This window comes from Ascidiella aspersa, chromosome 9, assembly GCF_963924565.1.
Source record: "Ascidiella aspersa chromosome 9, kaAscAspe10.2, whole genome shotgun sequence".
Taxonomy (NCBI): domain Eukaryota; kingdom Metazoa; phylum Chordata; class Ascidiacea; order Phlebobranchia; family Ascidiidae; genus Ascidiella; species Ascidiella aspersa.
In genome coordinates, this window is record NC_139455.1 from 11,998,043 (window position 1) to 12,023,484 (window position 25,442).

Below are 25,442 nucleotides of genomic sequence, written 5' to 3' on the forward strand. Positions count from 1 at the left end.
ATCGAGTGTTGCTCATCCAGCAGCTTTATGTAATTAATCGACGTTTCGACGTCTTATAAAGAACGCCTTCATCTGGATCCTTATAAAGCGACAATTGCAACCAAACATTTAAACATCGATAATAAATCGTGCGATTACAAACTCGCACCAACGCTCAGTGGTATAAAAGTGATAACTTATCAGTATTAGAACGTCTGTTTTTACGTTCATTGTGCTGGGGGTGAATGGATGTTCCACCCCACGACTCAAGAAAACCTCGCTTGTGGTAATCGGTTTCCTTCATCACACTTGAGCAGCAGAAAAGGTAATGCTGTACTTGTGGGTGGTTGCATTGTTTGCCAACGCTGATTTCTTAGCATCATTCTTGCCCAGATCACTTTCGTGCTTTTCCGGTGCGTATTTAAACTTTACCCGTCTCACCGATGTAAATTTTGTCACACTCACCGCACGGTATACCATACACCACACCCTTGTCGCGGTTGCATCTACCGGGTCTTTTGGGTGCAACAGCATCTGACGCAGGGTGTTAACCGGTTTAACTCCAACCGATACACCGAAATCGGTCATACGACGCATAACATCAGTTAACCTTGGTATGTAAGGTAAGGTGACGAAGGCACGTTCTTTGTACTGAATCTGTTTCCGTGAAACCTTTTAAGGATCACGAAGAATCCAGTCCGGGTAACCATTTAACCGCAGGGCATCATGTACCCTGCACAATTCGGTTTGAAGCGTCGCAGGGTCTGTCGTCAAGTGTCTGGCCAGATCTTTGAGTGCTTTGACAACAGCTGTTTTCTGGTATAATGGATGATTGGATGTAAAGTGCAAATAGCGGATGGTACTGGTCGGCTTGTGGTACACACGTCACACGCGTAGAAAGTTTACCATCCGCCGCTTTGAGAATCTCCACATCTAGGAAGGGAAGTCGGTTCTTACTTTCCAATTCCATAGTGAATGCAATTCTTTGTTGCACATTGTTCAAGTGACGCAGAAACTCTGTTACCTGGCGTTTATCAATGATACAGAATGTATCATCTACGTATCGACGCCAGAAACGTTTTGGTCTGGCAAAGGTTCGCAAGGCACGTTCCTCCACAGACTCCATGACCACGTTGGCAACTGCCATTGACACGGGAGAGCCCATGGCCGTGCCATGCATTTGTTTGTAAAAAAGAACCTCTGAATATAATGTAGGTTTGTTGCAAACAAACCTTCAGCCCCAGTTGGATGTCATCATGAGTCCATGTGGTCCTGTCTTTAAGGCACAGGCTCCGCGCGAATCTTCTGTTTTCTACTTATGTTAACTTTTTTTAGCACAAAGTCTCTTTAAGTGCCATTGCATGTTTTCATATTATAGAAGGTATAACGGCCCCATTTAGTTACAGATCAACGATAAATTTCATCCACCGTTCGAACTATTTTTTGTATTGTGTGTCGTCACACATTTTTAAACACGATAACGCAATGTGTAATTCTTGCTTACAGTTTTATTCGCGCTCGACATCGCAGCCTTACAACTGTGGAGTAAATGCCCTCACAACACGTTTGTCAAAATCAGCTGGTGCACGAGCAATTTATTGTGTGTCCAATGCTAAAAACTTCCTGAATTTACAGTTAATTAAACCCAATTTTTTTCGCGCTCTGCGCGACCGACGACAAGCTTCACAATGTTCAAGTTGTCCCAATGATATTTAATTGAAAATGCTGAATTGCTTTTCATAGAGAGGGGGGGTGGCGGGCGAAAGGCATAGGAAAATTACCAAAGGGGGTGCGGCTGAAAAAAGGTTAAGAACCACTGGTATAAAGCATACTGGTGGTTCTCAGCAGTTGCTTTTATTTTTCTTTAATATTCTTTAAATTTAGACAACAATAAAGCAAAAAAACTCTGTTTACTGATAAGCAACGCCAGAAGTAGCCTATCCTTGTTTCAGAAAAGGGCGTGCTAGTTTCGAAGCTGAATGCAATACTTGTGGATATGACACGTTTTTCTCAAACGTAACAATTCTACTTTCGTTTTACTTGCAGGCAAGAAAATGTCCTCTTTTGGGTGCTGAAAATATAGTAGCCCTAATTATGTTAATGTAATATAAAATGTGATTAAACATAGAGGGACACCAATTTGACAGTTCGCCCCCGGGCGCTAAATAGCCTGGCTACGCCACTGCCCCCAATGGACAGTAATTCGTATTTTGCAACCAGGACAAGCCATTTAAATAGCCGCTTTCTAAATTTAATCAACAGGCCAAACATATGGAAAGCCAAAGCCGCAAAAATACCACTTTATGGATTTTAATGATAAGGTTTCATTAGGTAAACGCGCATTCTAACGGTATAACGTTGATTCACATATTAATTTTTTTAAATTAAATAGCAACATTGCATTTCATTTAGCAACTTATGATTCAAACACTTGGCGATTTACTTCTCTACTTTCTATTTTACAAAGCTACTTGGTGGTTGTAATGACTAGAATGCAATCCATTTGTCCACTTTGTAATTCACATATCTTATTTGTGATTACCTAAACAAATTTTATTTACAACTTTCAGACATGTAATAGTAAAATAGCTTTTGAAACCACAACTAATAAGACAGCAACTTAACTTTACAACAGTGGTTCTCAAACTTTTTTGAGCGCGACCCAAATCTGAGTTTTATGAGCATCTCACGACCCAAGCCTTAAATATCAAAAAATGTACTTTTTCTAATATACATGATTGATTTATTTTAGTGTGATTGGTGAAACTGAATTTCTTCCTTTATAATATCAGCGTGGCTTGTTTGGTGACTAAATGCTTACACCAGTAGCTGGTTGCCATCAAAACGTTCATAAAACGCTTATGTTGCAATAATCCAGGTTACAGAATTGAAGCCATGTGAAAAGCTTATGATGCAATAATTCAGTTATGATTGAATTGAAAATATTTTAAAAATAAAATGAAAAAAGTTCGTTTGTCAGGATTGAATCACCATAAGGCGACCCATGTTTGGGTCGCGACCCATAATTTGAGAACCACTGCTTTACAACGTACAACAGGTGATTTTAACGTGACAATGACACAATTGTTTTAAATTTGCGGATTCGGCGCGTACAAATCAAAGCATAACGTCGAATGACATCTTTGCGTTTTTCATAACATGTTGAATTGAAGAGCATCTTGGCGAATGGCACGAGAAAAAGGCAAATAACTTAACAACTTGGCGCATTGCTTAGAAACGCCTAGTTGACGAAGGGAATGGCTACTTTGCGAATCAAACAGCAACATGACAAATGGCACGGCATGTTTAGGATTTAAACAACATGTCAAATGAAACGCCTAGTTAACGAATTTAATGGCAACTTTTCAAATGGAATGGCTACTTTGCGAATCTAACAGCAACATGACAAATGGCATAGCATGTTTAAGATTTTAACAACATGTCAAATGAAACGCCTAGTTAACGAATTGAAAGGCAACTTTTCAAATGGAATGGCTACTTTGCGAATCTAACAGCAACATGACAAATGGCATAGCATGTTTAAGATTTTAACAACATGTCAAATTCAACGCCTAGTTAGCGAATTTAATGGCAACTTTTCAAATGGAATTGCTACTTTGCGCATTTTTAGGATTTTAACATATCAAATGAAACGCCTAGTTGACGAATAGAATGGCTATTTTGCGAATTAAACAGAAACATGGCAAATAAAACGCCTAGTTCACGAATTTAATTGCAACTTTTTAAATGGAATTGCTACTTTGCGAATCAAACAGCAACATGACAAATGGCATAGCAATAAATAGCATGTTTAGAATTTTAACAACATGTTGGATGAAACGTCTACTAGACTCAAGTAAACAATTGTGTTGGCAATACGTAGAATGGAATGGCTACTTTGCGAATACTACAGCATCTTATGGATTTTAGCAACATTTTGAATGTAACGTCCAACTAACAATTTTAATTGTCATATTTGTAATGGAATGGCTTATTTTCGAATCAAACAGCAATATGGCGAATATGCTAATATCACAACTGTAATGGCAACATTTGAATAAAAATTAGTTCAGGGATGTCCAACCCGCGACCCTCGGGTGGCATTGCGGCCCACTACTTCTCACTTTCAGTAGCCTTTATTTTAAAATTAAATAAATGTTTCGATCATCATCAAAACGTGTAAAACGCACAGTATTTGATGTAGGCCTAAACTTGTATTTTTTTCTGAGATTGTAATCACGTCTAATGTCGCATTCAACATCCATCGAACGCACGTTTGTGCACCCATCATGTTCAGCAAGATGTGCATGTGTTTTGTGTGTTTTTTCGGACCGTTTTAAGTAAATATATCATCCCAAAGGTGTCGTACCATGGCATGATACGGCATGTTAACTCAATTTTTCGCGCTTGTCGTGATAAGGCCGAGATGCATTACAGCCATAAGACTAAGATGAGATCAACATCAACGTCAGAATAAAACACAGTTCGAAATAAGATCAAAATAGGACTCATATCAAATAGTTGTAGTACCTTCTAACTCGGAATAAGTCCTAAATCCGTGGGAAGAAGACCTAAATACTTATGATGTCACACCTTTAATTTAATAGGTTTTGCGGCGCATCGAACAGTTGCAATGCCGCCTATTCTACTAAAATGTTAGTCGGTCCATCCAGTTTCATAATAAAGCCAGGAACGTGCAGTCAGGGGAGGCAGGTGAGGCACACACACTTGTGTTCGATACGCAGTTCATACAATGGCAAAAGCTAAACAAAAAGAGTTAAAACTTTATTTTTATTATTACGATACTGTATTTTGGTTGTTAAAGAAAAACGTGACGAAAAAAATTGTGCCCCACCATCTAGGAACCTCACCGCACGTCACTGAATAAAGCCAAATACGAAGTAATATCCACGGCAGAATAAGATCTAAAGTCTGTAGCAATCCCATTTAAAAAGTTGCAATTAAATTCGTTAACTAAGCGTTTTATTTGCCATGTTTTTGTTTGATTCTCAAAATAGCCATTCCATTTATAAAGTTGCCATTAAATTCGCTAACAGTAGTTGAATTTGACATGTTGTTAAAATCTTAAACATGCTATGTTATGCCATTTGTCATGTTGCTGTTAGATTCGCAAAGTAGCTATTCCATTTGAAAAGTTGCCATTCAATTTGTTAACTAGGCGTTTCATTTGACATGTTGTTTAAATCCTAAACATGCTGTGCCATTTGTCATGTTGCTGTTTGATTCGCAAAGTAGCCATTCCATTCGTCAACTAGGCGTTTAATTTGATATGTTAAAATTCTAAAAATGCTAAGCAATGCGCCAAGTTGTTAAGTCATTTGCCTTTTTCTCATGCGATTCGCCAAGTTGCTCTTAAATTTAACGTGTTATGAAAAACGCAAAGATGTCATTCGACGTTATGTTGTTTGATTTGTACGCGCCATATCCGCAAATTTAAAACAATTGTGTCATTGTCACGTTAAAATCACCTGTTGTACGTTGTAAAGTTAAGTTGCTGTCTTATTAGTTGTGGTTTCAAAAGCTATTTTACTATTACATGTCTGAAAGTTGTAAATAAAATTTGTTTAGGTAATAATCACAAATAAGATATGTGAATTACAAAGTGGACAAATGGATTGCATACTAGTCATTACAATCACCAAGTAGCTTTGTAAAATAGAAAGTAGAGAAGTCAATCGCCAAGTGTTTGAATCATAATAAGTTGCTAAATGAAATGCAATGTTGCTATTTCACTTAAAAAATTAATATGTGAATCAACGTTGTTCAGTACAAGATGATCCATTTCCTATCCCGCTGTGTTTGCAAGACAAAAACACTTCGTCGCCGCGTCGCCAAACGCATAGCTGGTGTGAACGCCGTTTTTGCGTCAAACGTTGCGCGGAAGAAACGCGATCAACCGTTGCCGCCGCTTATCGCCAGCCGTCACCGTCAACCGCGTCTGGTGTGCAGAGCCCTTTATACCGTTAGAATGCGCGTTTACCTAATGAAACCTTATCATTAAAATCCATAAAATGGTATTTTTGCGGCTTTGGCTTTCCATGCAAACATGCTCTTGCGTTTTTTATAAACTGTTCCTTTGTTCTTTTTTTTATTTGGTGCAATAGACAACCAATCGGGTCAATTTTGCACCTAGCTGAAAAATAACTGTGTGGGGCGCAGCCACAATGGAATAAAGTTTATTGCATATAAACAAACGACAAACAGTACTTACAGGTACTTACGATATACGTACAATAAATATACCTCCGTAACGTACGCGATCTGGACTCCACAATTGAACAGTAGGCACTGCTGCTTTTGGCATAAATGCAATTCGCTTATATAAAATATTCCAGCTGGCGGCAATTAAATTCGTGACAACACGCTTTAACACGAATAATGAAAACAGGAAATTTCGGACGATTGACTAATCGCTTCCAGGAATTTGCTGATAGTTTGAATTACACGCACAGGCAAGCGTACGTTGACGTCACAACCGGCCAGCCTGCTTCCTCTGAATGGCCGATTAGCCGGGATTTGACCCGGTAACAATATGGAGCAAGATACTACATAAACTCCCCCTGTCTTTAAAGAGGTCTGGAGAAATTCTTCGTCTTCTTCCTCCAGAATGTCCTCCTTGTCGATTGGCTCTTTGTAGAACAAGTCAGGAACGGTGGCGACCTCCGAAACATAGATGACTGTTGTCCAACGATGAAAAAGCTCGCTTCGTACAAAGCGCGTTGTAGTCAAAGAGCTGAAACTGAACTGCTCCATATACTGTTCGAGAACCCCTCCGTTATCGAGCTGGTACTTTGTTAATTGCTGAACGATCTGTGTAAAAATACTTACACCGGCGATTAACAACATGCGAATGCACAAAAAAGTAGCCTACAATGCAGAAATAGAGCCGTAAAAATCGTAATTTTAATGTAGAAAGACAAAAACCGTCAGTCAAATGCCTAGAATCTATCGTTCTAGAATACCAAATCAAGAAAGTCAAAAGGTACTAACCTCTGAAACTCGAAAACAAAATTAACGCCATGCCCATTTTAAAAGTAATCCCTAAATGACAGACATTTTAACCTTGGCGTAAAGGTTAAACTAAAAAGTTACACTATGCAAGCTTGTAACACAAATGGACATTTGACGGTACCTCAGCCGTCTGTAAAGTAAAAAGGCATCACGGCATCACGTGGCCTACATAAAATCATCGGGGTCTTTGCCCGGAATACAAACAAAATGGTCAGGTTATTTTAGGTGTGATATCTCTGATCAAACACCGTAAACCATATAGGACCAGACTGCAGGTTAGCTGCAAACGGAAATGGCATTTTAGAAGGCACAACTTCTGTAAGTGTGAGAGATAAATTTATCTGTTTATAGGCTTAGAGAATAGTTTACGAGAGAAGAATATTCTCTTACGAAAAGTTTCACCTTTAACTTAATAAAGAGAGACGTAATTTTGCAACTGACTGAACAGCTATGCCGTCAATTTAGTTAGCTTAAACGCGGTTGTAAATCTGCATTGTTCGACCGACATGACAACATTAAAACGTGCGCATAATTTAGCAACAACATACTTACAATGGCGGCGGCTTAAAGAGAAAAACAGGCGTGGTGCGTAAAATTATAAACAAAGCATGTATCAATATCTCGCAATGAATAGCGTGCACAAAAATCACGAATATACTATAGCTGCCATCCTACGTAATGAACCTATTAGTATAATTCAATTTGATTATGCAAGGCCCATCCCTGCGTTAGCGATAACCTTAAGGCTTAAGCCATAGGAGCTAAAAATTACCCAAAAATGTTAACTAAACGTCTATCAAAAAACTAGCAGGAGGCTGAGAATAAAAGGAAACGATGTTTAGGAAAGTCGAAGGTTAGGATAGCAAGAGGCCGTAGATAGATAAGGTAAAGTAAAGTTATGAAAGCTTACTATGTTATTATCAGGTGTTAACGTCGTAGGAAAGTGCTGCTTCCTTCGCAACAAATACGAACGGTTTTCTTGCAAGCAGTTAAGTCGGGCGGACGTTTCCAAGCACCGCAAAACTCAGCAACATCATATGGTCGGCAAGCAATCCTGTCTGATAAGATTAGGTAAAGAGAAAGTTGAAAAAGATAGATTTCGAGTACCTTTAGAATAGAAATTGACGTAGAATTGCATGACGTCATAGATGTGTCGAATATAGCAGATCGAATAAACTCGCGTTGTTGACGAGGCGTCGTTTCTGCAGTTGAAAATTCGTTGCTGGGCGCACCTAGAGTAGTCTGAAAAGATTTAAACGGCACAATCAAAGGTTTTGCCGAACTGTAAAACAAAGTAGAAGCGGCTTCGAAAGTTGAACGTGGTTGGTCGTTGATGAACTGCAGCTCAGCTGAAAGAGAAGCTGCAGGTTGAGAAACAGAATCGTTAGACGAGATTGACACTGCAATCGGTGGAACAACTGTAACCGATGGAATTGGAACACCATTTCTTTCTGTAAATTTCTTTTTAGAGAAAGGAAAAAGAGTTTTAGAAAAGGAGCCTATTTGCGGTCGCCGTAGCTTAGAAATGTAAAAGTTCGAATTATTTCCCTTTGGTTTCGGAAAAACATTACCTTCCCTTATATTACATAGCATGGCAGCTATACGCGTTGAAGTTTTGACGTTGCAAGCTTCAAATTTGCTTGAAACCTTTGAAAACATAACGGAAAAGTTATTCTTCGACATAACGATTTTAAGAATAGCACACGGTAAATAAGACTAAAAATAGGTGCAAAAGCGTAGGTATCAAATAGATTTAAATCAGCACAATAGGTTAATATTAGTTAGTCAGAAGGTATATGCGTGTTCAATATCACGTCGGGGTCACCAATTTGTGGGGCGCAGCCACAATGGAATAAAGTTTATTGCAAATATACAAACAACAATCAGTACTTACAGGTACTTACGATATACGTACAATAAATATACCTCCGTAATGTACGCGATCTGGACTCCACAATTGAACAGTAGGCACTGCTGCTTTTGGCATAAATGCAATTCGCTTATATAAAATATTCCAGCTGGCGGCAATTAAATTCGTTACAACACGCTTTAACACGAATAATGAAAACAGGAAATTTCGGACGATTGACTAAACGCTTCCAGCAATTTGCTGACAGTTTGAATTACACGCACAGGCAAGCGTACGTTGACGTCACAACCGGCCAGCTTGCTTCCTCTGAATGGCCGATTAGCCTGGATTTGACCCGGTAACAATATGGAGCAAGATGCTACAACTGTTTATTTAAAACAAACCGGTTAACAGGTAAAAACATCGCAGTATCACACACCAACAATTTCGCCCCAAGCCCCCAACGTCCTGTCGCTTACGACACGACTCAATAGCCAATCTACGTCATACCTTTAGGGATTTGGCACTCAACATTTGGTCAAAGTATTTTCCTACGTATCGTAGTAACATTACCGCCGAGTTGCGGTCTGGATCCGGTCTGGTGTGCTGTGCCTCAGGTGAAAAAAGGTTGCGGTTGCGGAGCACGGCGCTGGTCTAGAATCAGACCACAATCATTAGATCAAAACGCTAACCCAAATAATGTGCGCTGTGGTAGGATTCTACACCGGCGCCAAGAACTGACAGAAAACTATAACACAATTTTAAAACAAGTTATCCAAAAATATTTTTTACGCAGAGAAGGATGAAGAAGAAGACGATTGGAAAGGGAAAAAATGCAATCTTGTAGTTATTCATTATACACATAAGAAAATTTTATGGGATTGGTTAGTTCTGACACTTACTGCATACACTGCTGTCGTAGTACCGCTAACCGCTGCATTTCAGCTATCACCAAGAAGGTAAATTATTTGGCCATAAACATGCAGAACACATGTAGGGGCTCATGATGACAGCAGCTACATTTAAAAGCTGGCAATTATATAAAAAAATGTGAATCAAAAGTTTATAAACCTATAAACTTTACCAAGGGTGAATAGGTATAAGTTTTGGTTAACCGCTATTGTTAGTGTCTGGGTTTAGAGCAGGGTTTCCCAACCTTTATACGATCTCGTACCACTTGGACGCTCTGTAGCGTATCACGCGTACCACTTCTTGCAGAGCAACCAATTTGATTGAATCATATTTTTAGCTTACAATTAGCCATATTCAACGCTATTGGTAGATTAAGCTATAAAACAGTAGATTTTACTTATTAAGCGAAATATTTTGACATAATTAACGACCAGTGTCCTACAGCGTTGTACGCTTTACAAAGCAACTGCGTTCCTTGTCGACAATTGATATGGCCTGTATTTTAAAAATCGCATTGGTTCAAAATAACAGAAATAGTTCCGTAACAATAAGAATGTGCTTCGGGGGAAATTTTTTTAAGTAACAAAACCAGATAAAAAAATATAAAGTTGTGAATCCAAGGTTTTGTAAAAAACGAAAGCTGCTTGCGTACCACCTGAAAAACCTTCGCGTACCACTAGTGGTACGTGTACCACAGGTTGGGAACCCCTTGTTTAGAGCCAATGTTAGATACAGCACTCTGAATCCATGAATTTCATTACTTACTACATACAAGGCAAATCCATGACAAAAATAACAAATATGCAACATCCTAAGCATAAATTAGGCAAACCAGTTGGGTTCGCAACCGAAACTGAAATATGGCATATTTTCTTGTTGTATACATGCTAATCTTTTTCCACCTTATTGTGTCTAAGGTAAGGAAGTAACGCTTTTTTCGGACAGAAAAATATATGGAATAAATTGGCTTTACATTTTGACTAAATAGTAAATACTAACAAAAAAATTGCCTTTTAAATATGAAAATTATTTTTTATTTTAAAAACTTTTAATAAAGGAAACTTGATATCTTGACAGTGTTGTAATGACTTAAGTCACTGTTTTTTTTAAAACGACTTGACTTGACGTAAGTCATTTGGGAAAAATGACTTGACTTGACTCAAGTCTTTCGGACAAATGACTTGACTTGACTTGGGTTAAAATGCTCGTTTTTCTCAAATATTTTTTTTATAAAATTGAGCTATTTATCCAAATTTTAGCACATAAAACAAATTGCTTGCTATATGTTGCGTTTTTTTCTTATATTTTAGTTCAGTTATTGCTCATAATCATACAAATTAAAAAATTTTAATAGTTTAAAATTTTATTTTTTAACGAGGACATGACTTAAAGTTGACTTGCTCTAATTATGACTTGACTGGGACTTGACTTGCGCAACTGATAACTTGGACTGGGTTAGTTTTTATTTTAAAAACTTTTAATAAAGGAAACTTGATATCTAAATCTTGAGTACATAATATTGATTCGTATAGTGCTTTGTTTGACTGCATTTATCAAAACAATTTTGGCAAATATTATTTTAGCCTATTGAACTATAGCTGTCTGGTTTCACAGAAACCACATGTTAAATTACGACACAATGGCCATATTGCAAAGACTTTATAGATTAGCTTACAGCGTGAATTTTTTTAATTAACTCTAAATAAATCTGGCAGAATTTATATTTTGGAGAAAGAGTACATGCGCAGCTTGCCCATGGTCATAAGAAAACTTACAACATATTTCAATATACTTACAAAAAGGGTGATAAAGTTGAAAAAACTATTTATTTGACTCAAATACTTTCTTTATTATTTTATCTGTTATATGACTATCAATGAGCTTCAAGAAGTTTTAAATGTGCAATTTTGACAGATTGCCATGGTTGGTATTTGACTGTTTTCTTGATATGTTCTTTTTGCTGGATATTGTTGTCAACTTCCATACAAGTTTTATCGGCAATCAAGGTGAATTTATAATTGTTTTTAATTACAATTTAATTTTTGTTCAAGTGTCAATTAGCTTGATTCTCAATTAAAAAGACAGATAGGTAGAAAGGTATTCTGTTTTTAAGATACTGTCAAAGTGATAAACTGATAAAAAGGTACCAAAATACAGCACTACTGGTAAAAATACAGCACTACTGGTATACATGTCGTTCAAAATTTTAAAAACAAAGGTACAATGTTTTAAGACCAATTTCACCAGCATTTGTAGTTAATGTACACCAGTATGGCAAAAAGCTGGCGACTTGGCCACTATGTCGGCAGAAGAACTTGCTTAATTTTTTTGAAAGATCAAATTTTCCAAAAAACAACGTGTGCTTGTTCTACACATATTTAATCCAATGTTTTTAAAATGCTGAATATGTAGGAACATTATGCACTAAAATTGGCAGGAAATATTTTTTTGTTGTTTATTAGTTTATAAAGTACTAATTTCGACAGAACTGTTGTGTATTTGCAGTTTTACTTAATCATGATAGTCGCCATTCCTGTTAAATAGCCAGGTATAACATATGCATGGGCATAACGAGGATGTATTCAGACTTGGACAACTAGATAATTCTAGTTTTCTAAATCATTAAATCAGAGCAAAATGCGGCTATTTCTAATTCTAATCTAATTTGTGAATTGCTTAAATGGTCTAATTCTAATTCTAATCTAATTTGGATTTTACCAAAAAGGCTACTTTGTCCAACGGCATTTTTAGTCTCTCAGCTTAAACACAGAATTTAAATTATAATTTTTTGGTTGGAACGTCTTGTATGTATTTTTACAGTCTAAAAAACATTAAAAGGCATAACAATTAGCACACACATAATTACCATTCAGGTTCTTATAAGAATAAATTGCGATTAAATTAAATTGTTCGTCAATAATTAAATGTGATTCTAGTTCAAATTCTAGTTGAAACTTCATATTTTAGGAATTCTGTAATTCTAATTCTAATCTAATTTGAGAAAACTCAAAACGATCTAATTATAATTCTAATCTAATTTAGAAAAACTAAAATGCTCTAATTTTAATTCTAATTTAATTTTTAAAAGCTAAAATAAATCTAGTTTGTCCAAGTCTGGATGTACTAGGCCAGTGGTTCTCAAACTTTTAAAAAAAATTCTGCCACGGCCCCCTAGCAATGTTTTAAATTGCTTAGGGTCCCCTTAAAATATACACAAATAAACACAAAATAACACGTTGTTGGAACCGTGGTTAGTATTGTAAAGCGGCCTGTTAGGGAAGTGGCCTGTTATGGAAGTAAGTTCTTAGCTGAGTCACACACTGCCTCTGCTTTTAAGGTATAAGAACATCGGTCGAAATCTCTACGGAAAATGTGAAATCCTAACGAATCACTATATTTGAGTGAAGCAATCACAAACAGTTTTAAAAATGTGGCCGTACAGCCTACAGTGGCAGCTCAGCAAAACATAAAAAACTTAATTCTCAATAGCACAATACAACACTATGATGTCACAATGCACAATTTAACTCGAATGCTCATGCAATCGCGTGAATGAACAACTAATCATAGCTTGTGATGACGAGCACAAACACGTTGGAATTACGTTTATGTAATGTAACTTTGCGCGTATATCGAGCCTGAGAATATTTCACAAAACATTTTCTTCTTCAGGAGCCTTGTGTGTTAATTTTTTGTAAGGTTCTTTGCGGTCCCAGAAAATTGTCTCGCGGACCTCAGTTTGAGAACCACTGTACTAGGCCATGCTGTTCCATATAAGGCTTAAACTATATTTTGGTGGTTTTTTGAAACAGTCTTTAAAAAGGGAAGTCTTTTACGACAGATTTGGGCTTAGTTTGTCTAAACAAGGTAGTGCAGTTGACTGGAATCTAAGTTTTGCATAGAGGTTAGACACCAGGCCATGGTTCTCAGTAACCGGATTTTTTTGCGATATGCGTGAATCTTTTGTTCTACAACTTTATTTTATTCCTAATTTGGAGATATTTTTAGCTCAAGGTATCTGTGTTTTGCACTGTATGTTTTGTGTTGTAGGAAAGTACTTGCTTTATATAAAAAACCTAAGTCCGCCACACAAACTACCAAGCGAAATCGCGTCTTAATTGAGCGCAATTCTCCAAATAACGAGACTCATTTTTATGCCTCTCCTGCGCATATTGCTCCTCTCCATTGCAACGAAAGCATCTGTCCGACAAAGCAAGCAGCAAAAAATAATTACAGATTATATTTAAGAACTGAAAAAAAACGGAAGTTTCGAACTAAAAAAAAGGTCTCCCGCATTTCCAATTTGGGCACTTTTTTGTTGAAAATTTTGGGCACTTTGCGCACTTATTTTCAGCTTGTGTGCAAAATTTTGGGCACCTGCGCACAACACTGCGTACGATCATGTTAAATTTTGGCCTTACATGTTTTAAAAGCATATATAATCACCCTCTTAAAATGATTTAACGCCTATGGTTTGCTATACTTTTGCGATCTTGGTAATTTTATATTTTTTTAAAGTTGTTTAGCCACCCCTTAAAAATAATTCAGCTTCAGTATGCGGCCTGCGAAATTTTAGTTTTGCTTGCTGCGCCCGTGAACAATTTTGCCTGGTGTTGATATGTTTGGTTGCAGCAACATGCGAAACAGGTGCTAACATAGAGGTCTACATTACCTCCAGATTTCTCATTTAACTTCATGGCGGTAAAATATCTTGTTTTGTAAGAGCAATAAGTTATTTTTCTAAGAGAATCCTCTTTCTAAAAGGCAAAGGGCACGAAAAAATTTCCGCCTTAACTTATGGCTTGATGCGAAAGGGATAGTTTGCCAAGAGAATCATTTTCATTTACGTAAGTTGGCAAAGACTATACACAAATTTCACTTTATCAAAATACTTACTTTATATTTAATTTCATTTTTGCCGCGTTAAAATAAAAATCCCGTTCCAAGAAACAGTGACCCAAAGGCACTTTCCACCTAAAAACTTTGCCTTTGTGAAAACTTTCGAGTTTTTTGTCCGTATGGTTCAATCTGGCGACACAGTTCACAAATGCCATATAAATGTAGCTTGTCAGAGTGCTTCTCTGCATTCTACGATGGGTGAAACTTTAGTAAATGGCCTTGTCTCTTCAATATATTACTCCGACAATAAATTTAAATTCGACGAGGTATTTCGGGATATTCCGAAGATATATTTGATAAATACACTTTTGTAGATAATGCAAACGGCCATACTATTAAATTTTGGACAGCTTACATGTTAAATAAAAAGAAAATATAATCACTCTTAAGATGGTTCAACGCCTATGGTATACTATACTTTTGCCAATGACTTACTAGGACGAGCCACTGCGCTCAATGAAAGACGCAACGCGGGACAATAAAGCGCAGCAGGCGTCCACACGCTTCGCGATTATTCTAGATTCGAAACCTATTATTCTAGAATACCTTGGGATTCTACTTTGAACATCCCTAGTTGGCAGTCTTTATTTATCTCACGGTAACTTTACAATCTCTCTTAACATACAACAAACTATATGTAAAGTCTCAATATTATTAATTTGTAATTGATAGTGCGTATTTAAGTTTAACATACTTGTGTTTATTGGTAATACAAATACTCTACTTTCCGAAATTAGAAGAAGTTTTACAGCACACTAGGCAGACTCTCGATCCACACTAGTATGTTGTGGCACACATTGCGAATCACTGGTCTATGTACTTCAAATTAAGTCTAACCTGTTTTAATAAGCTGTTATAAATGGTCCTACAGTAAAAAACGTACACTTGTTTTTCCGTCCGGCATTGTTTTTTCAGCTTCTACATTAGGGTAAAAAAACAACAGATTTTCTAGAATATTTTATATTAAAATTAAAAAACTTTTATGTGACTGGAAAGGTAGACCCATCAGCTTCATTAGAATGAAAAATTACATTTCTGTTGCAAGCCTAATAAAGCGTTCTTGGACTTACAAGTTAACATTCATCGCTGGCTTGGAATGCACCAAACCAGTTGATCGCCGGTTTCTAAAAGTATTCCAGTAATACTGGCTGTTGATCCTATATGGCTCTATGTTAGGGTTGTTCAAATTTTGAAGTTGAGCTAATCGAGTTTTTCCCATGGTTTGGACAAAAACATTATTAAAATTGGGTCATGATTTCATACTTCTCCAAATCCCCAAAGTTTTGCAGTTAAATCATCAAAATAGCGGGATTCCCCTTTTGTGAAAACTTGCTAAATTGGCTTTAGTGTGAATGTTACTTGTAATATATTAACAACGAATACACTTTTACAACACAAAGAAGCATTGCAAATTAGCTAAAAAAAACATTTTTTTTGCAAAGATATATTTTTTAAAAAGGTCTGGAAACAATTGCCGGTATCCATGTATCGGGCTGCTGTGTAATCAGTGTTTAGCTTGACAATTCTCTAAGCAGCAGCATTAATCATTATTTACAAAGTTTGCTACAACTTAGTAATCTTTATCTTGTGGCCAGTCAGAAACTTTAAGCCTCAGCCAGTTGCACTTAACATCCAGAGAGGAAAGAAAGCAGCACTCTTGGCAAACCAAATCTTCAATTTTGGTGTTTTCTGTTACTTTTGAGCGCATTAGGCAAAATTTTTTGATAAGAGACCACTGACCTAAAGTTCCTTTTCTTGTCGTAGAAGTGGTGCTACACACAGCACTCGATGGATGAGTCTGGTCCTATACTGCAAAAAAAAGTTTATGTGGATGAAACATATAGAACAAGATTTTGTAAACTAACTGCAGCCCATCAACCAGTTTATTGCCTTTTTATGTTTCAGCTGTGTTAAAAACAGGTATAAAATATTGGTTCCGATGCTCCAATAAATGACCTGACGTTTTTGCAAACCATGAAAAGACAAGTCAAAATAAAACAACGAAAGTAGAACAGGTTTCTTAAACAAATAAACTTTCCTTTTTGGAATGCATTTTAAATAAATGTGGCTCTGGTAACGCAATAAATTTGTGAGAAATTTGTCCATAAATGTTTAAATACCTTTGAGTAAAAGGAACGTGACAAACAAATCGCAGATAATTTTATATTTGCTTTGAAACGTCATGTTTTGCTTTGTTGCCGATATATCGATGTTGCTAGTCTGCAAAGGGTATTATAGTGGTATGTTTCAAGTTAAAACATTATTTTTAATCTAAGAGGAAAAAACAAACCCAGTTTTATATATTTTTCCAGTGTTTGCTGCATGTATTCTAATCAATATTTATTGTATGTAGGTATGTTAGTGACAAACTTAAAAGACATCCGTATTCGGTATGCCAAAACATGGTTTGCAGTTGATGCATTATCTTGCCTCCCTTATGATGCAATAACAATGGCAATTGGAACAGTAGCAGAAAAGGTACAGAATGTTTATTTTATCTTTACAAAGAGGGGTCACGGTTAAACCTTTAAAGTGGTCTGTGGCGATATGACAAGAAATTAAAAAGTTACACATATACATTGTACAGTACAAACCCTTTCAAAGATAATTGTCGCAGTTATTTACAACTTAATGATTTAGAAAGCTTTTGCCATCCAGTATTGTAAATCTAACTTGTTGCGCCTTTGTTGTAATCAAAAAGTTGTTTACGAAAAATTCTTGTATTCCTCGTCTATGACGTTATAATATTCTTATCGCCATTCAGAATTTGCAGTTTAGTTGAGATCATTCCAACCATTTGCCTATGTAAAAGTTAGAAAAATTTACAAAAGCATCTTATTTAGTGGCGCTAAGGATAGCTCAAGCCAAAAAATAAAAAAAATAAAAAAATAATTTATAGCCTTTTGCCATGACCTACATGTGTGAGAGAGCATTTTCATCCCTTACCAACATGAAGACAAAATACAGATGTCCATACTTTCTGTTGACATTGACTTACGAGTACTTACGTTTATTCCTGCTTTTGTTGCCAGAGTCTTGCAAGTTTACTGAGCACTTTAAAAGCGTGTCGATTACTGAGAATTATTCGAATTGCGAGGGACTTGGATAGGTATCTGGAACATGCATGGGCTAGTCTTCTTGTGATGGTAAGTGTTGTTAAATTGACCAAAATACTAGAACGTCTCTAAACCAATAGTTATAAATTTTTGTTGCCAAGAGATATTCTTGTGTCGCCGAATTTGTTGTGCAGTTTTCAAAAGTTCCCTAATCAGGTTAAAGTATGCATGCATGCAAGGATATGAGACTTGAATAAACACTATCGATTGGATAACTGATCAAATTTTTGTATTTACCTTGGCTCAATGTAGGTAAGGTTGATTGCCAAGTTGTAATTGTATTGCAATGTACAAATTGTGCCACATTTATGTAGTTATTTTTCAAAACCTATCGGTTTACAAATAGTTATCTGTGTTTTTTTGTTCGTTTTGTCAGGGTTTAACTCACTGTCCGAAGCGGCAATGTTTTTAATGTAATTCGGTCACACGTCTTAAGCTAATGCGAAACCAAAATCAAACGCAAGACGCCTTTTTTTCGTTTTTTTGTTCTGGTTGACTAGCAAGGGTGTATTCGACAAATGATTATCTTACTGAATACATTGAGTTAGGCTAATGTTTCTCGCTGTTCGCTGTCTCCGTTAATATCCGATGTTGGTGTAACATTGGCATTTTTAGACTGAAGCAGATTCTCTTCTATGGTCTAACTTTGACTGTTCAAAGTTGGCTTTTTTATGTAATTATAGTTATCAAAAAATTATTCTCTATAGCATATCCTAAGGCCACGTGTTTAGTGTGCAATAGACCCAACCTTTTTTCTCTCAACCACAGCTTGTATTTTAGCTGACTTGGCTCAGTGCTCGGCGCCGATGTTGTGCTAATCGTGGCATAATAACACCTGAGAAAAACAATCGTTTAGTATTGCAGGTGGCGAAAAACGTGCTTGTAATTTAGCATGGTCCTGTACACAGAACTTAGGAAACTGCACTGCTGATAGTCGAAGCACGATTCTACCATTTATGAAACACAAATATTTCATTGTCTTAGTTTAGTTTTTCGCCAGAAGTTAACAAATACTAACTAAGCGGTTTCAGTGCACTTGTTCGCTTTTGCTGGACTTGTGCTGACTGTGTCTTATTATTTTTATGATGTCATTATTCATTAAGTCAGACAAAAAATAGGAGAATTTTTTTTATTTTCTAGTTATGCCCCTGACTGTTACTGTCTTGGGTGACTATGATCACTAACCATTGCAATATCTGACTCCATTTAATTGAATTGTATTAAACTGACTCGATCTTTCAATGTGTATTGTTGCAAAATCAACTACTATATCATAGTCGGTTCGAGAGGTAATAATTTACAAGGTATTTTATGGTAAAAGTTAAAAATGTGCAAGGTTGATCAACGCCACATGCCAAATACGGTTGAACGATGGAAAAGTAATACTTCTGAAGACTATCTAGACAAAATATTTCAACAGGAATACAGCATAGTGGTCAAGATTTAAATGGCCATTTTTTTTTCGAAATCATATCTTTGCTTTACTTGTTTCTCTCTTTGGCTTGGTTCACATGGTTTAGATCAGAGGCACCAGTACGAAGTAGTGTACAATGGTTTATGACAAATTTGTCAAAACAATTGGTTTTCATTGATTTTGTTAAGCCGAAATAAACGAATATCCTATTATAAGAGCATGTGACACATGGACGTGAAGATTATTACACCACTTGATATAATGGCAGTCATTATAGTTTTGGCAAACAAACCAGAAGGGCTTTTGACTTAAATCTGTTTAACTGGACAGAAACCAAGTAAAAATTAAAAGCGAACTCAAAAAACAAACTTAAAGTTGAAGCCTTATTATATATAATAGAATAACCATGGTACAAGGACTATATCGTCCCTAATAAAAATCATTCGTAAGTCCAGATTTATGGTTTTAAGAACAACACATTTTATTAAAAAGTTATCTAATATTAAGTACTACACACTAAAAGTAGTCCTTTCAGTTACATTTCCCATTGCCTGATTTAGGCATTGATTATTCCATTTTAAAGTAATACTGTATAGAGTTAAGACAGTTTTTCATAATTGATTCATTCATCTTGACGACAAGCTTGTCTATGCGTGGTGCTGCTGTTTCCAGAGTACACCTTAGATCTGGCTTTACTTGTGACATCATACCAAATATTTAGCGTGATAATAATCGTTATTGTGATGTAACTAGTTATTGTCACCACGGTTATTAGTAGCACCTGTTTAGCTTGTGATTTCTGTCTTTATTTAATCTAAGAATAAATAGCGCAATATAAGTAATTGCAAGTAATTGTTGTTTGACAAATTTCGAGGACTGGTGTGTACAAGTTCTTTATTGAACGTAAAAGTGTGTACTGCTCCTGTGATTGATACCGGGAACTATATAGTAAGCCTAAACTGGTAAAGTGATAGTCAATTGCGCAATTTGCTTCCTGGCTGCATACTGTTTGGACAGGTAACTTTCATTCAACTGTTTGAACATTTACTGTCAACAAAATTCACTCATATCATTACAGATATTTTTTATGTTAATTAATTGGCATTATCGTAATAGTGATTGGTATTTAATTGTCGTCTACTCCCGCGATCCCCAGGTTGAAAACCACTGTTCTAGAATCTGTATAGGGGGAAATGGGTTAAATCATAGAGACATGTTAAATGCAGTTACTGACACCTTTCTGATTACAAATCATTAAAATAACTTTTTTGCAATGCTCAACTCGTTAATGTACAGGTCTATATATTATTGTTGTTCGTGTAATAGTAAAGTATCCTAAAAATTTGCCGAAGAACTTAACATTAAATCCCTACTCGCAGCTTTGTCTTATGCTTCTAATTTGCCACTGGATGGCATGTGGCTGGTTTATGGTTTCGCTACAAGGAGTGAACAATTATCTTTCAACTCTATCAGAAAGGCAACACAATTTGCTATCAAATGAGATCAATAATTTATCGTATAGCATGGATTTGGAGCTACATAACAAATTTATCTTTCTGGAAAATTATCAATATTTCAAAACCATTACTGGCAGTGAAAATACTTCTTTGTTTTCTGCACCAGGTAAGTTTCTTAAACCGGAGTGGTAGGCCCGCGGAAGATTGTTTATATATTGAATATCCGTACCGATTAGAACGTTTAATGATGGATAGTGGATCAATGAACAGTAAACTAAAATTTTTTGGTTGCACGATAAAATATACAGTTTTTCAATTAAATATCAGGTTTGGATCTAAGGACGGGAGATTTTGAAATAACTGTTTTCCGAACTTGTAAAATATAAATTTCGGTTTTCATGCGGCGCACAAAAGTTTTCCTACTTTTTAATATAAACATAACAAAATACTGGCCCTATTTAATTTACATTTTTTTATTATTTTTTTTTTTTAACAATCAAATATATAAAGCTTCTGTAAAGTATTTGTTACACATTTTTGTGTGATTATGGGCTAGTACCCTGACTCTACAAAATGCATTTTTATCCAAGTTAATATAGTTAAGGTATTTTTTCGTTGAGTCGATAACATGTTTTTCAATTGCCATTGTATTATAGGCAACACCACTTTAAATTAAAAAAATCATCCCTGTCACTCGTGTAACCTACTATTGCCCCCAAACGATACCAAAAAATATTATGGCCCGTGATGCTATCAACCTTGGGCCACCCTCTACTAAATGATGTTGCAGCTGTTTTAGTTGCTGTGTTAACTAAACATGCATTCAGTGTTTTTTTTAAGGTGTTCCGAAACGATCCCCCAAATTTCTCCAGCGGTTTCCCAAAATTTTGACTTGCAACTACAGTAGAAAAGTAATGGTTGTTTCTCGCTATGTCTTGTCGATAATACAAATATAGTCTACGATCAATAGTTCACGTCCGGAAAAAAGAATAAGTGGAGGCTAACAGCTGAATCAAAGAGTTATTCACAAAAGAAGTGCACCTTCGATACTAGTCAATGTTTATTTCTGATTTATGGCGCATAATGATCAGTTTTTACGTGTGGAAACATAACAAGCAGAAGCCAACAAGCACACTTTGTTTGATTGTGCAGCAAACTTGTTTGGCGGCCGTGTTGGGCAGGCTGTTTGGTCGCTGTCACAATCATTTAAGCTGTGCCTTGTCGAATAATTCATTTTGTTGCGTTGATTGTATGTAGTTTAAGTGCCTAGGTTTGTCCTGCATCTTTAGAGATTAATGGTTGTCCTAAAGTAACCTTTGAAATCAGAAATAACGTAATAATTGCTTTTCTTGTGAAACCTAGATTCGAATTAATTCTATTCCTTCTGGACTCTTCTATGACTTAAACTGAATATTATGAAGCTTATGATGCCATAAACGTATTTACTCACCCTGACGTTTAGTTTTAACAATTGTTTGTGACGTAACTTAACCGAAGCTTCTTGTAGGTGGGAGAATATTTTTGGCATTATATAAGGCGGCATATTTTGAGTGTAAAAGAGAGGAAGGACAGAAACTAAGAAATACGTTAAAGTGCTGACAGAATTGCTATCAAGTTTTAATGCGTTATTTGCAAGTGCTATTTGTTCTGTGATTGTGCACTGCCAGTAGCCTAGTAAATAATTCGTTTAAGCAAATATGGCTATTTTTTGGTATTTAAATGAAACACTTGCGGTCTCTTAAAACTATTTAGAGGTCACCCAAACCAAACCTTAAAAAAAACCTGCATGCATTCCATGTTTTTAGGACCAAAATGATGTTGTAGCTGTTTTAGTTTACGTGTTTACTAAACATGCATTTTCATGTTTTTTAAGGGGATTACTAAAATAATCATTTGTATATTAAAAATGTTTTTTACGTAACCTTGAATACCAGTGGTTAAATAAAACATATTATAATACCTAAATAATACAATACCTTTCTCATCCTGCCTGTCATGAAATAACTTATTTTCCGACTAAAAATATTGAAAATTATAAAAAAAATATTTTAATTCAAGCGTTTTAATTGGGACTTCAGCCGAAATTCGGTTAATGATATGTTTCATAGCCTGAATGTAGACATAAATTAAATATATCGATTAGAGAAGCAAGAAAAAAGGGGAATAGAAAACCATAAAGATGGTTTTCCACCTAAAACCTGGCTGATCACTCTAGGGGAATCAACAAACCAACACTATTACTTCAATACATCTTCAAGTAAGAATTTTTTATAGCTTTTTGAGTTAGACATTTTTATAGGGTTATTTACCAGGTTAGATCTTCAGATGTTATATAATATATAATATTATTACACTTTGGTTTATTGGTTTTAGGGTATTTGTACTTCCCTTGATTTGTTTCTGCAAGCAAAAACAGATATATATATAGAAATTTTCCTGCCTTGGTTAAAATTTACCGATGCAAAGGGGGTAGTAGCAAAGGGTTACATTTTCTGTTGTTTTTTTTTTTCTAACGACTATGCAAAATTCATTCGATTCATTCTTACCAAACTCGCCCCTAAAAAGCTCCTTTGATAAACAAATACATCCCCAAGACTTTTCCTTGACTCATTTAATATTGGCCGAAAATTTTAAGCCTTTTAACCATGACTTTTCTGATGCGAAGGGGACAGTTTGCTAGTGGATAACATTTTTTTTTTTAATATTTCTATCACTTGATAGGGGTTAAGAACTTCCCTAATTTAAGGTTCCGAAGGGAACACCTAAAAATATTTCCCAACATTTTAAGTAAAAATAATAACCTTAAAAAAATAATTTTGTCAAAAAAACTATTAAAAAACTGGACCTCCTCAAAAAAAAAATCTTTCAGCTTCCGCCTGATAATATCTATTTAACGTTTTACCCCCAAACACACACAAAAAAACTAAACCCCAGCAACCCAACCTCCCAGAAAATATCTCTTTCTTAACTTGTTTCTTGCATTAACTTCTTTCTGCTAGCAAAAACACATAGGGCGAGTTTGATGCAAAAGGGGTAGTTTGCCAAGAGATACATTTTCAGTGTTGATTCTATATGCTAAAGAAAATGCAAAAATATTTGTTTTATTTATTTAAAGTTTAATTTAATTTTTGTATTTTATCTTACCTTAAAGTAAACTTAAAAATTTCTTGCCTGAAAACAGTTTTGTCCCATATAATTTTGACAAAAATAAGATATGTCCAGAAAATAAATATGGGGTCATATAAAATAATGAGAACTAGATGGGGTTGGGGTTGTTGTATATTTTTCATAGGGCAATTTTTTGGGGGTCAATTTTGATTTGGTGGTTTACCGTAGGTTTATAAATAAATCTTAAATATCTCACTTTGGTTTGTTGGTTTAGGCTACATCTATAGTGCATATGCTACATTCCCTTGACCTATTCTGCAAGCGACAACAGATATGTGTCAAATTTTTCGCCTTAATTTATGATTTTACAGATTGAAAAAGGTTAGTTTGCCAATGAATACATCCCCCTATAAATCCTTGAAACTGATATTTCATCATTAGATCGTTTATCCTCAATCGCCCGGTCAACTCAAAATTCTGGCGTACCTTTGTATCATGGATCAGCCCCTGGTGGCAACGGATAGTATCCCTAGACAAATTCTTCAGAATGTGTCATTAAAGGATATGTTCTTTCTGTCTCAACCTCTTCATCAGTAGGAAACTCGCTTTTGATTGCATGGTTTGTGAACTCAACACTTCTACCGAGTAGAGACTAGTCTACCGGGGGTCCTGGCAGCATCTGGAAAGCATTTATTTCTAGGACAAATAGACTTTATTATGTGAGCTGTACTGAAACTAAAGTCTGCAATCGCATTTACGGGGATTTTGTTGATAAACCACTACATTGAGGTCGATCAATGTTCCGTCTTTTGGCAGTCAGAACAGAAATAGAACTAACGTGGCGTCGCTTATTACCACAAACATATCTCAATGGTTTACTATTACTTTAACACTGCTAACGAACAAGTTAGAAACCAATTTACCTCTAAAAGCTCAAAAAATGTAGAACCAAGAAGAATAAAAGTAACGACTATGCACAGCCAGTGTGTTAAATATATGAAATTTTAAATAAGAAAATTGTTGAGGGTGGAAAGTTATACAGTTTTGATTAATCTTAAATGATTTGTGGCGCTTAAAAATCCTTAAACACAAAAATTGCACTAGCGAAAACACAAAAATTGCACTAGCGAACTAAACTCATTAACAATTTCACCCAGTTAAATAGGCTGAGACTCAAGCAATAATCCTGAAATTAGAATAGCATCATCACCGAAATATACCATAGTTCGGAATAAGGCCAAAATAGGAGTGCCATTATTCGAATAAGGTAGAAATAAAAAAGAACTAATCAAAGTTTGCCCATAAATTTATCACTAACTCTACTAAAAATTTCAACCATATTCCTATTTTAACCCTACCCATATCCCAAAATCAAGCACAAATGGTGGGTAAAAATAAACGATTGGTGGTTAAAATAGTCTGGAACCCAAAAGTTGATACGAAGACATACCCCTCCCTTCAGTTTAAGATGTTGTTTATGTCATTTTAGACTGTATTACAAATAGTTTAGAACTGACAGTTTTAAAGTTTTATTTCGACGAGTTTACGTCCTACTCTTGCTTATCCATGTTGTAAACAAGTAATTTTGTCCCAGTCAAGTAACTTTGAAAAATACTGTAAATCTAATATAAGTTTTCTGCAAAAATAATAAGGGAATACCTTGTCTAAGTCATTAA

At 35.7% G+C, this 25,442-nt stretch overlaps 1 protein-coding gene and 1 pseudogene across 1 annotated transcript in view; one reads left to right on the forward strand and one right to left on the reverse strand.

The window, feature by feature from the left end:
• Positions 1-654: 654 nt before the first annotated feature.
• LOC146133018 (uncharacterized) lies at positions 655-1,199 on the reverse strand (annotated as a pseudogene).
• Positions 1,200-9,072: 7,873 nt separating this feature from the next.
• Positions 9,073-25,442, forward strand: part of LOC146133019 (voltage-gated delayed rectifier potassium channel KCNH1-like) — a 37,440-nt gene continuing 21,070 nt past the window's right edge. Inside the window, exons 1-8 of the mRNA XM_083397629.1 lie at positions 9,073-9,218; positions 9,377-9,477; positions 9,657-9,819; positions 11,687-11,778; positions 17,025-17,149; positions 17,704-17,817; positions 20,581-20,824; positions 22,802-22,915. Of these exons, the coding sequence (XP_083253755.1) occupies positions 9,073-9,218; positions 9,377-9,477; positions 9,657-9,819; positions 11,687-11,778; positions 17,025-17,149; positions 17,704-17,817; positions 20,581-20,824; positions 22,802-22,915 (1,099 nt within the window). The remainder of the gene's footprint in view (positions 9,219-9,376; positions 9,478-9,656; positions 9,820-11,686; positions 11,779-17,024; positions 17,150-17,703; positions 17,818-20,580; positions 20,825-22,801; positions 22,916-25,442) is intronic.